This window comes from Triturus cristatus, chromosome 6, assembly GCF_964204655.1.
Source record: "Triturus cristatus chromosome 6, aTriCri1.1, whole genome shotgun sequence".
NCBI lineage: Eukaryota > Metazoa > Chordata > Amphibia > Caudata > Salamandridae > Triturus > Triturus cristatus.
In genome coordinates this window covers 1,067,716,111-1,067,733,266 of record NC_140589.1, presented here as the reverse complement: position 1 = coordinate 1,067,733,266, position 17,156 = coordinate 1,067,716,111, and the positions used below count along the sequence as shown (strand labels likewise).

At 46.0% G+C, this 17,156-nt stretch overlaps 1 protein-coding gene across 16 annotated transcripts in view; it reads left to right on the top strand.

Moving 5' to 3' along the window:
- AFDN (afadin, adherens junction formation factor) overlaps positions 1 to 17,156 on the top strand; it is a 1,598,291-nt gene that overhangs the window by 542,571 nt on the left and 1,038,564 nt on the right. For all 16 annotated transcript variants that reach the window (XM_085611917.1, XM_085611916.1, XM_085611915.1 and 13 more), the window contains one exon: positions 4,046 to 4,149. In XM_085611917.1, the coding sequence (XP_085468043.1) occupies positions 4,046 to 4,149 (104 nt within the window). The remainder of the gene's footprint in view (positions 1 to 4,045; positions 4,150 to 17,156) is intronic.

The following is a 17,156-nucleotide window of genomic DNA, read 5'->3' as shown; positions in this document are numbered from 1 at the left end:
CCCTTAGTGACCGAGTTGGAAAGTGAAGGGATGGATGAGTGACTCCGAGATGCCCCTTCTCTGGTCTTGGAGTCCTCTAGTTTTCCGCCGGTATGTCCACCACGGCTGTTACCGACCGGTTGGCCCGATAACGTGACGTCTTCGGTTTGGCAGGGCATTCACGTACGTAGTGGCCTTTTTTGCCACAATATAGGCACAATCCTTGTTTACGGCGTGACTCTTTCTCCGTGGCTGTGAGGCTCGCTCGTATTGCGCTGATGTCCATGGGTTCTCCCTTGGATGCGGTGGAAGTTTCAGGACTTCCCACCGTCACATAGGATGGAAGGGATTTTCCTTTTCTCCCATGATCCCCCTTTCTTTCACTTAGCCTATGTTCCAGCCGTAATACCAGGTTGATAAGGCCCTCACATGTCTTGGGTTGAGGGTCAATATGAGCCACGGCGTCCTTGAGCTCATCGCACAGCCCTTGATGGAAGAGCGCCGTCTGTTTAGCAACAGGCCACTTGGTTTCCGCAACCAGCCTTCGGAACGCGTTGAGATACTGCACCAGGTCGTTGGATCCCTGTCTCAACTCAAGCATTTCACGGTCCGCCGTGTACGAGTCAGCCCTTCTGTCGAATACCTTCAGGAATTCCTCGCGAAAAGCACCCCAATCACATAAGAGGGGGTCGTCCCTGCTCACCAGAGGTACGGCCCATTGTGCCGCGTTTCCAGCCAAATAGGATATAAGGAAAGCCACACGAGCCTGACTCGTGGGGAACGCCTTTGGTTTGCACGATAAATGTAGCGCCACTTGTGTGAGGAATACCTGCACTGTGTTAGGATCCCCACTGTACCTCTCTGGTGTTGCCAAGGGGATGGCTACCGGCATTTCCACTACTACCGCAGGGGTCTGGTTCGTGAGGGAGGTGCTGGGCGTGAGCGGGTCCAATTGGATAGCATCCAGTCTGGCTTTTACATCGGCTGTTTCTTGCCTAGAGGCAGCCACTTCAACTTGCATGGCCGCTAAAGCAGCCAGCACATCAAGTGTTGCCATGTCTGTTATCGACCGGGAGACAGTTAGTGTTATTAAGGTCGGATATTTTGTAACGCCCTGAACGTCTCAGGATCGTTTAACAGACACGACAATGAGGACGCAACCACTTGTGAAGGGTTAGTTCTTTTAATGAAGGCAAATAAAATACAAAGAACAAACAAAAGTTATAGTCACTGGAATCCTCCAGGCTAAGTACGTTACCAGCCCACAGCACGGATGGTCCTAACCGTCCTCTGCATATACGCCGATCCCGGCGTATGCCAACAGAGGGCAGAAATGAAATGGCCGACAATGCCAATCGGTAGGCTGTGAGGGGCACGAAGAGTGTTGGGGAGAATCGAGGAGTCAGGGAAACACCCAGCCGGGGTCTCTACCTGAAGGGAGCAGCCGCTCAACCTCTTCCTCAGACTGCACCGGGACGCGGAGTCACCTCCTGGTGATGCGTCACCGATACCCCAATCACAAGCAAGAAGACTGAACCGAGAGCAGCCGCTCGATCGATCCTGTGGACTTCCGAGTCTGTAACGCGGCAAACACCTCCTGGTGTGCGTTACAGCTGGCAGTCCCTGTGTCTCTGGTCGGGCTGGGAGTTACGACTCCAACCAGCAAAAGCGCCACTGCGCTTGGACTCAGCCGAGTCAAAAAGCGAAGCTCAATGGTTGACCGGTAGAGCTTCCGGGTCCTTCACAGGTGACGATGGGGCAAGACACGGCCCAGGGAGTAACGACTCGACCTACCTCCGTTCTTGCCTTACTGGAGCACCACTCCGGAACACTGCTCTTCACGAAGCAGGTACGTCGGTGTAAACACAATATCCGACAGCCTTGTACCTCCCGGTTCCTCCCTTTATAGGGCGTGTTTTCCTTGAGTTATGTAACAGCTCTCCTGTTTACATAAGGGCGTGTTTCCCTTGAGTTATGTAACAGCTCTCCTGTTTACATAAGGGCGTGTTTCCCTTGAGTTATGTAACAGCTCTCCTGTTTACATAAGGGCGTGTTTCCCTTGTATGACAGGAATTCTTGACAAAATCATTGTATCAAATGACTGTTTATTTGGTTGGAAATATTGGGGTGCAGATATATATCTGGAGATTGTATGGGTTTTGCCATGACCACTCTTAGATGCACTGTAATGTACGATGCTGTTATACAGTTTATACCTGTATTGCTACACTGTAATGCTATGCTCTTTTTATAATCAAATGTTTCCTTTGATTTTGGTTGGCTGTAGTTTTAGAAAATTAAATAATTTTTATTTTATTTTTTAAAAAGGACCTCCACACCATCATTGCGTAAGTAGCTCCCTCCTCCGAAGCCACGGTAGGGGGAGAAAGCATGCTGGCATCTGGAGACGTATCCAGTCTACTGGCATCACCCAATTCCTCACACCAGTCCTTATCCTGATCATAAGGCTGGAATTCTAAAGGGTCCAGCAACCCCTCCCATTCCTGCCAGATGCCTAGCACTTCAGAATAGGGCTCAGGCTCCGACGCAGGACACCAGGTCCTCTCTATGCCAGATTCGTCATTGGTCAGTGTGGCTCCAAGACGGATTTGGGGATCACAATGGGGCTGACGCCAGGTGCATCAGCATCAGGGAAGGTCGGCGTGCCATGACCGACGCCGGTCTGAATCCGTGACCGGATCCATGGGGACCCATTGGAGCAGGGGCCGGAGCTTCTGCCGAGGAGCTGGATGGGCCACCCTCTGGCCCCGCGAGGCCAGAAGGCACGCCAAGAAAGGTCGGGCCGCTAAAGTGTGAGACACATGGCCTCATAAAACTCTCTCATTTGAGCAGGGGTTGCTCCTGTAAAACCGGGGAGGCATGGAGTCGGCCCAGGTTGAGGGTCCGAGGAACCAGGCTTTGAATGCCGATATTCCTTCATCGTGTTGGCTGACAGATGAGAAGTCTAAGTGCGTTTCAACGACTTGTGTTTTTTGTGCCTCTTACCTGAATGCCCCGACTCTTTCGAGTGCGACGAAGAGGACTTCAGACTCCTGGAACGGTCCTGGGACCTTCCTCTCGACCGAGACTGTGACTTTTCTGAAGTTACATGCTGGGCCACTAGCCGCTTTAGAGACCACTCCCTCAAAGCCTTCGGCGCCATGGCCCTCCAATCCAAGCACGACTTGGAGTCGTGGTTCTGCACGAGAAACCACAAACTAGGTGTGAGTCCTTCACTGACCTGACGCAGTGACATGCCCCACAGGGTTTGAAACCTGTTTTCCTTGATGAGATACCAGGAGGTAAAAACCTCCAAAAGCTTTGACATAATGTTGCAAGTATTCTTTCAAAAACTAACAGAGGGGAAGCTCTTTTCTCGGGTCAGCGCTTGCTGGAGCGCAAAGAAAACATCTTGCGTCAGCGTGCAAAGGTAGAGCCCATTCAGGTGATGCGGACGTCACTTCCGGCGTGGATGTGGTCATGCAGAACCAACTGACACTACCTAGCAGCGCCCAGGGGTACTGCTTACGAAAACATTTCTGGATTCAGTCTGACGCCAGTGGACATTCAAAGATAAGGAATCTGCGGCTAGAAGTCTCTATCAAATGTAGCTTTACGTTAAGCTTCTACCCTTATTTGTTGTACACTGCAAAATGTCGATTTCGTTTTGAAACCATTAATAAAATATTTTCAAAGCATTTTATGTAGACTGACTATTTGCTGATTGAATGAATCCATCATTTTAACTGTTTTATTCTCCATTCTTTTTATGCTATGATCTGCCGTTGAGTCTTTTAATATGTGAATGTCTGCAGCCATGTTTTGATATGGAACCGTTTAATTTCTTTATTATTCTAAAGAAATGTTTAATGTTCTTAACATTTTTTCTTTTCAAGTAGCACTTTGATATTTGAAGAATGAACTAATTGTATTGCATGAAAAACCTTACTTTTAGTTATATCAAAGACAGTTAAGCACTATAATCAGACCATGTAATATGCCTTAGGAAGTGCAATAAATTTACCATTCCCATAAAATATAACACTCTTATTTATTTGGCTCAAAGGGCCCCGACAAGACTACGTTTTCAACCAGCACAACTGAGCGAGGCATGGTGAAACCAATGATTCGGTTAGACCAGCCACAGGATTTCCGCAAGCAGGATGGCAGGTCAGCATTACCTGTTACACCATTGACGATTTTGGAGAAGGCATTTTGTCTGATTGTTAGGCAAGGGTATTGTGTTATGTGGTGATGGGTTCAAAAACCAGATACGATTATGAATTGAAAACTATTCAATAATTGTGGCAATCAACTTTCAGATATATTTGCTATCCATTCATCGCATCCAGTAATACCAAATACATTAGTTGTACTTTGATAAACTGTAAGGCCAGTGCTCTTATTATACATATGATAGTTTTATTTCATGAAAGACTTATTTTGTGAGTGAACAAGTACCTTTATGAAGCACTCCTGCTATGCACTATCTTTTTCCCATGGAAGTGAAGGGGGATTTTCCACCCCCCTAGAGTCCCCTCTGATGACATTGTGCACCCTCCTGCTTGGATTTAAGAGAAGAGCTCCATCAGCTGATCGCTGATCTTGAATTGTACAGTTACGAACATGCAAAACAATCAACTACTTATAAAAATGGCAGGGAAGAATTGAATATATGCAGTTACTAAATCAAAAGAGAAATATGTGTATACAGTCGTACAAGATGGGTCCAGGTTTTACTATTCGATATGAGATTACTTCAAAGGTTCCATATTGGGTCAGTATAATTTTGAGCTCTGAATGCCCGAAGGCAAGTTAGCATTAGAATTAGTGCTTCAGACCCTTTTAAAACATTCCTTGGAAGGCGTTAGCCCGGTCTCGTAGATGTAGTCCTCATAGACAGTTTCTTTGATGATGCGGGTCTCATCTACAAAGGATCTGTAAACGCCCTGATGGAGTCAAAACTAATGGGTACCTTTAAATAACGCATGACCTGGTCTTTTCAGGCCTAGTTGAAGATGATGATTCTTTTTTCTTCATTGGTTTCTGTACATTTGATACCGGACTCCTGTTTGAGTGCTTCTTGTGGATATTTTTAGAGTGCTCCTGAGAGCAATCCCATTTAGCAGTGCGTTGTTCTCTTTGGTGGCTCTTTTTTGTGATGAGATGATGCTCTGTCACGTTCATCTCTGCAGTATGGGTTCTCCTTTGCCTTCATTTGTTTTTGCAGCAAAATCAATAGTGTGCCCTATCTGTCAATGGGGGTGTTCACAGAAAAAGTCCAACAGTACTTGCATTCCGTGGGTTTATTTGTAGGGTGAAGGCAGTGGACACTCTTTGTGAGAGTCTTCTGAATAGGTCCAAAGCTTTCCACATAAAACACATGTTCTGAAAAGACTGTTTGTAGAGACCTCTGGCATAATTTTTCTATCAGAATTTAAACATAAAGATGTTAACATAGAGGTTTAGTCAAGTGAATTTAGTGAGGTCAAAAGTTGTCCAAATTAGCTACTGACGATAAACTGAGCAGAGGACTGGAAGACTTCCTTCATTCAACGTGCGGTAAGAAATCTGAGGTGTTATGGCTCTTGAGGGAAGAGAGCATCAGAAGCAGCTACCTGATTGGCTGAACTTTGGAGCTCATTAAAATGTTAACTGGTTTACAATGTCACTTGTTTAAGCTTTGTTTTGCAATGTTTTTCTTTATACTGCTTTCTATAACTGCTGTGGGACTCCCACCTCGATGACTCGGAAGATTCAACCAAGTCAATTGATGAAAGCTATCAATACTAGAGAACCATAGTGTACAGGTAAGTAACTTGTTTTTCTCCAAACATTTTAAGTCTGATTGTGGAATGATACCACTGGTGATGAGCATTTTATCCTTAGAAGTGGAATATGTAGATTTTTTTTTGTATAACGTAAAGCCCAAGGGTTTATTGCCTTTAGTGTTCCAAAGAACTTGTAGGCTAGAATCTGTAGCAAATCCACTGAAAGTTGTAGAAGCAGCAAACTGTGAGGGGAAAACATTTCTGAGGATCCTGTTTGAGAATAAGGCTTGGCATCTAAGACTGTTTCCTGGTTAGTGTGGGGATAGGTTTTACGGAAGGATACTTTTGTATACCTGTGCTTGCCATCAGCATAGAGGTAAGAGTGTAATCCAAAGGATTAGCTGTAATGATTGAAAAAATGATGCGCCTGAGAATGCAGCCTTGGGGATCACGTTCCTAAATAGGTGAAGAAATGTAGGGAGTGTTAACTAAATGTGTTTCTTGTGGGTTATTCAGTTGTAGGAGGTGAATCAACTGCAGACTGGTCCCTCGTTTTCTATGCATTCTTTTAACATTGTTAGGAGAGTGGAGTGGTTCATCACATCAAACACAGTAGGCAGATCAATCATATGACTAAGCACCATTATCCAGTATGCATAGTGCATCAACTGTTACGGCAGTCTATGTCCTGTGTCCATCTCTGAAGCCCTTTTGCATATAGTCCGAATATCATTCCAAATGACCTGCTTAAGCTGTAGCTCCACACATATGTGCGCATTGGGAGCTGAAATCCAGTCCAAAATTGTGCCTTTGGCGTATCTGGCATGAACTTCAGAATGCAGACAGAGCAGAAGACATTTAAGCAAGTAGTTGACATCCTAGACAGATCTGCTTCCCCTGTGGTGTCAGCATGATGCTTCTATCTGCTTCACAAACTCTCTATCACATTTGTAAAACATAATACATTGCTGTTTATTTTTCTGACCCATAGTTGAGTCAAGCGCTTTCCTACCTCACTTTCATCTAACTGTGAATATGGATTGTGTTGCCTGACAAAGATGCATTAACGTACTTCACCATTAACTGGTACATCTGTCCTCTTTTAGTATTGGTAGAGAAATACACTTACAGATTAAAGATGATTAAGCTAGTTAATTTTTGCTGCAGACCGTGCAGTGATCTAACGTTACAGGTTCTAATCCCAACATGGCAGTCTGTGTTGTTATTCATCCTAAAGTGTTGAGGGTTATTTTCTAAAACACCTAATTCTCACTTGTCCCTGACTGCCTCATTGACTTTCTGCAAGCCCAGAAGAAATTACTTCCTTTAAACAGAGGCTCTCAGTATGCGCCTCTTTGTAAACCTACTCAATAGGTGTTCAGTATGGTAACTTTCTCAAATGTCTAATTGAGGAGTCTGTCTGTGAGCAAGGAAAGTCTGAGTAAAAGAAGTCTTTGTGAGTGCGAGAGGAGTGTTACTGAGTGAGAGCAGTACATGTGTGAGGGGAGGAAGAGGAGTGCGCTTGAGAAAGTGTATGTTAAAGAGTGTAGCATGAGTGGAGGTAACATGTGTGTTAATGGGGTGAGTGCATATGTGTGTGTGATTTTGAAGCATAAAATATTTTAGAGTGGTCGATGAGCCTAGTTTGTTTTTAGGTCGAGCCAGAGTGCATGCGCTGCTCTGCAAGGCTTCTTGTAAGCACTCGAAACTACTCTGTGTGGGTCTGACTCCCCACACGCATTGGGTTGGTTGTTGCCTGTGTCGTTTTTAGGTCTCGCCTGACCCAGGTCTGGCGAGACTTATTGAGAGGGTTCCAAAAAATGCTACCAGGCCAGCCTAGAGCTACAGTGCATGTGCGCGGGCGCGCACGTCGCTTTTACCACAATTACTTTCACGGCCACACGGCCGCTTTGATGTTTGATCGCGATCACATTCGCGGCAGCAGGGCCGCTTGGCATAGCCAATAGGTCTCGCTTTTGGGACCTTATAAGTATTTAGTTATGCAACTGTTGCATGGCTAAACACTTATAAGGTCCCAAAGGCGAGAAATATTGGCTATGCCCAGTGTTCGAAGTGGGGGAAAAAAAGTAGGGGAACTGTGGGCGGAGAATCAGAGGGCGGGAAAAACCCAAGGATTGGATCAGTGGGCGGAGCCAGAGGCGTGGCCAGAATGCGTAAAAATCCCAATTTTTAGTATTTGTTTGGCATTTCACTGCCAAGTTAAATCAACCAATGAATACACATGATTATTTAAGGTTATAATGAGTTATTGACATTAAAATACTGTAACGATGACCGGTCCTCAGGATCGGATTGATGAATGAGGGGTCCACCTCTTGATCTAACCAAGCCTACTAGCCGTGATGGCACAGGTCAGCGGAAGGATCAAGTGGGGGAAGCAAAGGAAAGGAAGGGAACAGCGGGGAGGGAGGTCTGAAATGAGAAAAAGCAGAACATATAATGGTAAACATCGCCTTTAGAAACACATAGTAGACAAACGCCCGTGCTCTAGGCCATGCCAGGTTCAAAACCCCCTATACCTGTAAAGGAAAAGAATCATCCATTCAGTGATGGCGATAGTAAACTAAAGTTGAGGGGTGGCTCCCTTGAGGGCGACCGTGCGTTGTGTAGGTCTGCAGTAATGAGAGAAACAATAATCAAGCACGCATGCACAATCCTACTCTCTTTTCTTTCATGCACTGAATTCTGGCCCAGCACCTACCCTCCTCGAGACTCCACCGTTCATCACAGGGGTAGAGCGTAGCCCTCTACCACTCGTACCAACCCCTGTTAAAGATAGAGTCGGAGAAACACCATTAGACTTTACTGTTATTCTATTACTTCACATTCACAGCAAGCCACCTGCATTCAATCACATAGCTCTTCCCCTCGAGTGCTACTGTGACCTGTAGTTTAACCGTATGGACTTCATACAACCTAGGCCGTGTTTGGCCCCTATACCATGAGTTGTACACGGTCTGAGGTTATTCTGTCTTGACTGAAAGAACTCCGTGTATCTGAGAGGTCTTTCGAGCAATTACTGGCAATGCACCCCCGCCGGCCGACAATGCAGGCCGATCACATCCAGAGCGCCAAATCACCAGGAACCTCTGGGTCTGCCTCACCCCCTGCCTGCCGAAAATGCGGGCCTTCCAGATCCAATGTGCATCGAGTGTACAAACCAAGACTAACGCCAGCCACCGCAAGAGCAGCCGCTCACCAACGGAGGTTGGCACCAAGACACGAACAAATAGTGGTGCAAGCACCCTTACCGGACCAGGAGTACCGGGACTGTGACGTGCATCGGACGCAAGCTCATCTGACAAAGAGAATTTCCGACAGCGTTCCGAAGCCGACTTCCTGCTTTATGCGTCTTCTCGCGAAGTCTCGCGTGACGCGCTAGGCCTTCTGGGATGTGTAGTTCCTGGCTGCGCGGCGAATGGTCGGCACCGTTTCTTCGTGTGCGCTCGCCAAGAGGAAACATGACAAATACATTCACAAAATGGGATATGCTTCTAATCACCAAATGTCCCACATAAGGTAAAATGTGGAAGCACAAGCCATTTGTCTCCGAACCATGGAGTTTCTGCCTTCAGCACTCCTCCCTTTTTCCACAACAGCAGTTCAAACATGTATGGCAAAATATCCTAGTTTGCAAATCTTCTCTATATAATTATGACTCTGCCATATTTTCCTCAAAATGCAAGATCTGCATGATCTGACCATTTCAACTAATAGATTGTTTGTAGCTCAAACGTATCAAAAGTTAATGAAAAAAGTAACAAGTGTTGCTGCAAAGTGGAGGGCACCTTGCAAAGGTTGACTGATCACCTTTCTCACTGTTGCATTTGTATGTTACACTAGTACAAATAAGGCAAAATCTTTCCAGGGACTGTTAGCATGTGTACAAATGTCAAAATAATAAAATATAAGAAAATATACTGCATTACGCTGCAGCCTTTTTTTAAATGCAGAATTTAGACAACACTGCGGCATAATTGTGTCCTCCTTTGCTGCATAATTGATTCCAGTGGCCCCACAGCAGGCAGCACATGTTAAAAGTGTTTGTGAATGAAGCAGAGAGACTGTGAAGTTTGCGAACTTAGTTTGGTGTGCGTGCAAATCGTGCATTGCCAATCCCTGGTGAGTTGCAGCTACTACTGCTGAAACAAGGCCAATGGAGGTAGCTATGGGTGAGGCAGACTGGCATCAAGGGCAGGCCCGGCCTTAGCACTGGTGGTACCCTGTGCATTAATGTTTGTTAGTGGCCCCCAATGACCACCTCTGCCATGGATTCCCTCACTGCCACCCTTTAACAGTGCCCCTCAAGTCTCCATAACCACACTCTCAGATGCATTTAATTTGATTTACAGCACCACTCATACCAGTGTAGGGTGTCAGAGCACTTTGCATCACACACATTACTCAGAGACAATCAATAAGTGTGTAAATCACTGTATAGAAAATGTTACACGATAAGACTAAGGACTACAAGGTGTAGGAATCACACGACAAGCATACTAGTAGGCTGTATAGGTTAATAGTGATTGGTCTAGAGAAACACAAACTCACAATTTAAAACGTAATACCATGGTTGGGGGGGGGGGGGGGGTTCTCTTTAATAATCAGAATTGATTTTTGTCCAAAAGAACACTTTTTGCAACATTAGGATAATCAAAGACTTGGGGGGGGGGGGGGGAAACATAACTCTCTAATTTATACCTTGCAGTTTGTATGCAGCTCTTAGCTGACAGTTAATAGCTCACTGTTCTATGTTAGGATGTTAACGTATAAACTGCAAGTAACAAAAGGATCTCTCTGACAAAAGCTGTACCCCACTGACCTTTTTACATTATGTGCACTTTGTGATCTGCATGGTACATGTTCTTTGCAGCAGGCACATTAACCCTCTGAGCTACCTTTCCATGAGTCAAAACTTCCACTAAACAAAATTCTAGGAAGAACATTAATCACCAGTCATCGTGACATTTTTATTGTTGCCGAAAATTGCTGGAGGCCAAGAAGGAGGCAGCAAGTGCTTTAAAAACCATAATATACTAGCAAACATAATGCCTCCACCCAAAGTCAGCACCCGGTGCGGTCACACCGTTTGCACCGCCCTAGAGCTAGCCCTTCTCAAGAGTCCTGTGACATCAGTGACCGAGTCACTGTTGCTCTAGAGTGTGCTGCTAAATAGTCCTGTCCACAAGACTGGAGGTGAACTTCAGTATGGATTGTGGTGGAAAAGCCTTGAAAGTTAACCTACACTTGTCATGCTAGGGTCCACCTGCTGATGCTAAGACACCAGGGCTTCTAAAGTCTAGCATGGGATTGAGCCCTCTCAGGAGAGTGGTCTGGTGGACTGGTTATTAAAATTGAACCTGGTTCCCCAGTTCCAAATTCAGCAGCTCTGGCCATATTGCCACATCCTCTCCCCCACTGAACACCATACTGCCCCACTGAGGAAAACTCACACTGCCTTGAACTACAACCCAATTGTTGCCGGCTATAAACACCTGGATGCGGCTCAATTTAAATTACGTACTAGACAAGAGCAATATGCGGCTTACAAAAAAAGTAACAACATCATGGAAAAAAACAAACTCTCATAGGGAATGCAAAATTTAGCAAACCATGTGAAATGTAAGCAGGAACAACATGGTTACCTTAACGCTTTTACACTCACTATTCAGAAATCAGTGAGTGCTTTTGCCTGAAAAGTTAAGGACATGACTACAGGGCCCTGAATGCACCCATTTCAATGTCCAATGCTTCTATCCTCACAAAACGTAAGGAGTATGGTAAAAAGACCACTTCCCTGGACGCAGAGCCGCAGTACACATTTTGTTCTCCAATCCACACATTGTAGTACCTCCAGGATTGGTGCACTAGTTGCAAGCCCAGGGAAAACAAAGACAAGAAAACAAAAATATAGTGCTTCACTGGCAAACTCTGTAAAAGTGGCGCTAATGTTTGCTACCACTCTACCTTACTTTATTTAGTTATTTTTCATATTTTTAACTTTTTATTCCTGATGCTGCACTTTGAAATTAAAATGTCGGAAAAATACGACATTTCCAACAAAAGTGTTTTTCTTTTTTGGATCCATTTCACAGGGGAGCAAATGAAAGGAGAGGAAACAACATAACATAACAACACATAAAGGAAAGAGAGTGAGAACCCTGTCTTGAAGTCACGGTTTTCAGTAAGGGAAGAACCGCTAGACCGAAATACAAATGTTAAAAAAAAAATGTTTGTGAAACGTTATCAAATACAGTTAAGTATTTGTGCACCCATGCGACCAGATCATGGCCTTCAGTTTACTCCCTGCATATAGATGTAGTACGAAAACGATAAATGTTTTTTTTTGTTTTCTTAGTAAATCATTGTGACTAGGATCAAATATAAAATGTTAAACATGAAATAATATTTTTGGTTTCTAAATATCGAAATAAGGCTGCAAAAAACACAGGAACAATAGGATGAGAATATACATTTCCACCCATATCTTACCATCCATTGCAATGTGCTTTAAATCATGGGTGTCCTGCGCATCCATAGGCAATAAAACCAATCAGATGACACCCACATTACAAAAATAACAAGAATTTAATACACCAAGAAGTCCGGAAAATATCGTCAATTGTAGTACCGGAAAAAAACATGCAATATGAATAACAACTGGTCTGAAAACCAAAGTGACACACCCATCTCATGCAGTCTGCCCTTTCTGGAATACCAGGTTCCAAAGAACAACTTGCAGTATTCCTACTGCCTGCCCTAGATGACACTGACCACGTCCGCGAACCTTCAGTTTCATCTATAGAATGCTACCCATATAAGACTTCACCGATTTAGGAAGCCAGGCCTCCCTACCCACTGAAGCATGTCTCTTAGTGCCCCTACTACTACCTAGTAACCTCCACCTGACTAGAAGCTGCTAAGTGGCACCACTGCATGTGTGATACTTCTTACATGTTGTTCCCTTTTGGACAAAAGACAGTACTTCGCAACGTGATATTCTTCACGCCACACTTTCAATGTTAAAAGCAAAAACTACGAGTCCCATAAATCAACGTGTTGTAGTACATTCAGGTAGGCGTGGTTGAATTACTGCATCACTCATGCCACGCTGCTGCGACCACTTGGAGTGCCGCTGCTTTCACCCAACTACACTAGCACCCCAGTGCACCGCAACGGAAGAGCAAGTCAAGCAGGGTAGACTGGCCGCGGAAACAACAGAGGGGAGGCGTGTACAAACAGGAGCTAGAGCGTCTACCTGACTAGAGCAACTAGAGAGCGATGAAATAGAGAGTCGCTCCAACGGCTAGAGCGTCTCCAGCAGAACCGAGCTGGTGGGTGGGATTGAGCGACTCCAATGTCACTCACAACTGTAGTTTGCTTTCATCCTGCTCTGTGACCGTTTACAGCGGCAGGAGCTAGTCCGGGTCTAGGGTTGCTCGAAACGACCAGCCCCTGGCGGAAGGCATGAATTCCATGGTGTTTCAGTGTTAAGTTTGCGATGGGCGCTGAGGAGAAACACCCTGTGCAGGCAGGCGAGGCGCATTCAGGGACCGAGGGCAGAGAGAGACACAGGAGATTAGAGCCCCTGACGACAGGGTCCCACCGCGTTGGGATTGGACCCAACCGCGGGCGTTGCCTGGTAAGGAAGGGGCCCGTCTGGCCGAAGCAACGCTGGGAGTGGAGGAGGCGCGGGGCATCTCTTGACAACCAGGCCTCCGTGCTTCCCCCCCTGTTGCCGCCAAACACTGTATCTGGAGCCGGGGAGCAACTATACTCTTCTGGTAATAAAAATGGGATGCCAGAGCCCACCAAAGGGCCTGCCACATTGCAGGATTGGTGGGCTGATCCAGACTTGGAGAAGCATCCTGGAGCTGCTGGACAGACTTTGTAGGCTTCTGTGCCCAGTCTCCGCAGTCAGAGCTGTTCTGTGTAATGGAGATGTGACGTATGTTCGCCTCTGCCTAGGTGCTCACACATGCTCATGGTACCAATTGAGACACCACACAAGAAATGGGTGTTGTGTGTGATTTACCCAATCAGAGGAGACCTACGCTAAGATAAGCGTCCGCGAAAGTGATCGCGATTGCGATCAAACATCAAAGCGGCCGCGAAAGTGAAAGCAAATGGTGTGCAGGCTGCCAAATGGTGCACGCACCCGGCGCACATGCACTGTATTTGGAGGCCTGAAAGCACTCGTTTGCACTTCCAGATCCCCCATTTACAAAAGCTCTCGCGAGAGCAGCGCTAAAGCGCTGGCTCAGGCGAGACCTAAAAAGTAGGGGAACGGAATCCTTAAAATTAAAGAAGTAGGGGCACGCCGTGCCCTGCCGTTCCCGCCCACTTCGACCACTGGCTATGCCAATGTTTGTGTTATTGTTGCCTGCAAATTGCTAAAGGTGGGTGCATGTCCCACCTCTTTTGCAAACGTTCACTCCCACAGAGTCTTGCTTGCGGCGGCGAGCAGCGGCGGCTCGCAGGACGGCAGCTGCAGTGCCTCCTTGCCTCCCCTGCACCACTCCCACTTGTCTGTTTGTCCCCGCCCCCACTACTCCTATTGAGCTGCTTGGTATTTAAAGTCGTCAAAAAAGCACTGCGCATTCTCCATTTATTCAAAAATGTTTCTCCTTAATCGAAAGCCCAGCACCACCATGTTCAAGGTCCCATTGTGAACGAGGAGCATGACTTCTTGATAGAGACTCTATCAATCAATCAATGGCTTTATTTCGATAAAAACATATCATAAAAGCTTTTCAGTTAAAAAGATTTTGAATTCATTTAGCTAAAAATCCAAGTTTTACAATAAAAAAGAGAAGCACATCATAAATAAATGTTAAGAACCAATTATACAATTTCTTTAAGCCTTTTGCTTCTGATGCACCATGCCCAAGATAGGAATTTTGAGAGGGCGCAGGCATACAGAGGACGGGAGTCAGACATTAATATGCGTAACACCTCAATGTGGTTTCTAGTTCCTAAGGAACGGCACAATTGCTTGAGCCATCTTCTTCTTGGGTACACATACTGCTGGCATTCAGATAGAAAATGGGCCACAGACTCATGTCTAGATATACAAAAGGGGCAAAATTCAGTGGTCTGGGCAGGGGGTTTCCACCGGGAAGTGAAAGCATAAAGTGGAAGAGTCCCAGTCCTGAATTTGAAGTAAAGGGATCTATCAAAAGGTCTCTCAATGATGTCGAGATATAGTTCCCGGATCGGCTGGTCCTTGAATTCCAGAAAGACCTCCGTAAGTCTGCCCAAAGTACAGTTCGTGTTTCGTTGGGTGGCAATCCAATTCCAATATAGAGACTTAAGCGAAGCTTTCGGAGGGGAAGACCTATTTTCCCATGCTGCGCTTAGCCCCAGATTACACAAGAGGGTTTTCATGTCACTCAGCCATTTTATCCTATGCCATCCGGGGAGTGACATAACTTCGGAGAGGCCTTTGGCATATTTGGCTAATTCCGGGACTCGCCACAACCGAGCCCATAGCAGTAAAGGGCGAAATTTCGCCAAATCACCAATAGGACGACATCCTAGATCGAGCATCGGTGGGGTCGTGGGGGTACCTGGGGGAAGTGAATGGCCCTACAAAACTTCCTCTCGGCTCTTGATAGCTCGCTAATATTGCATGAGCCCCACAGCTCTGCTCCATAAAGAGCAGAGCTGACTCCCCTTGCTGCATAAATTTCCATGACAGGGGCTATGGGTCTAATTACACATGAGCGCTGCTCCTTCAAGAGGGCCCTGTTACCCTCTTGTGGGCTAGCAACATCTTGCATAAATGAGGGGCCCACTGCATGTTATGAGATAAACGGATCCCTAGGTAGTCAAACACCTCCACCCTCCCCAAAGGTACGGCATTTAATCTCGGAGGGCGCACAGGTTTTTTGGGGGGGTTCATCACAAGAAATTTCGTTTTGTCAGTGTTGATTACCAGACCCCGTTTTACACAAAAGAGCTGGAAGTTGTTTAATAATTTTTGAAGGCCCATAGGGGATTTGGAGAGTAGAAGAGTATCATCCGCAAAGAGGAGGGTAGGGATACGTTCCCCCGCCAGGGATGGTTCATCTGAAGGGTCTTTCAACAGATGCTCAACCACACCGTTAACGTATAAAGAAAAAAGGGTGGGGGCTAGGACACACCCCTGGCGGACCCCTCTCTCTACCGGGATTCTACTGGTTCTCTCTCCATCCCTACCCCATCTGATCTGGGCAAAGTTATTTTCGTGCAACCTAGTGATCATCAAAAGTAAGTTTTGGGGTACCCCCTTGTCAGCAAGGACTCTCCAAAGAGTCTCCCTGGGCACTAGGTCAAAGGCAGTCTTTAAATCAATAAATGCGAGATAAAGACTGCCCTTGCCTAGGACCACCACCTTCCAATACACTAGTAACAGTCTGAAAGTCTGTTCAATTGTACCGGTGCCTGCTCTAAAGCCTGCCTGGTAGTCAGAGAGGATGCCGTTTTCGTCGATCCATTGTAATAATCTGACCAACAACACCTTCCCGACTACCTTTTGAGATATATCCAGCAGGCTTATAGGTCTGTAATTGGACGGGTCATCCCTGGCCCCCTTTTTAAAAATAGGGACGACCTCCGCCCCTTTCCAAGATGCCGGAATGGGAGCTCCTCTACTAATAGCGTTAAGGAGACACTGAATAAGTTTGCCCCATTTCGGAATATCTGAACGTAGCAAATCCCCAGGGATGCCATCTGGGCCGGCTGCTTTTTGGGGCCTGATGTTACTAATTGCATACTCCACTTCATTAGTTGAAAAAACAGAATCTGCCAGATCTGCCTCCCAGTCATTGAGTGGCATGATTAAACATGGCGTGCCGGTTTCGTGGTCTGCACTTCTTAATGGGAGGTCGGGGGTTGCTAAGGCCACCTCCCGCACCTGATCGTCAATAGAACTATCTGTAGGGAAAGTTATTAAAGTATCACCAGTTTGACTAGCGTACAATTTAGAGAAGTGGTCAGTCCATGCTTGGTTGGTGATATTGCATGTAATAAGGTCGCTAACGGGTCTAGTTTTAGCTCTAATTATATCCCAAAAGCGCCATGAGTCTTTCCCTAGGCTTGCCTCTTTTAAGGAGCACCAATATTCAAGTTCCCACTCCTTTCTAGCACTTGCCAGGGTTTCCTTGTAGCTCCCTGTATCGCTCCTTGAATTTTAGTTTTAATGGCCTTAATCAAGAGCGATTTTGCATGTCTACAGGCAGATGTATACCAGTCGTGCTTCCCCCTAGGGTTCCCAGATGCCTTGTTTTTGCCCGGACGCTCATTTTTTGAAAACACATTCCCAATAGACCTAAGAGTTTCCTCAAAAATGGAAGTGACCCGGCCAAGAGTTGAAGGGGCCTGGTCGGTGTTGTCCAACTCCAT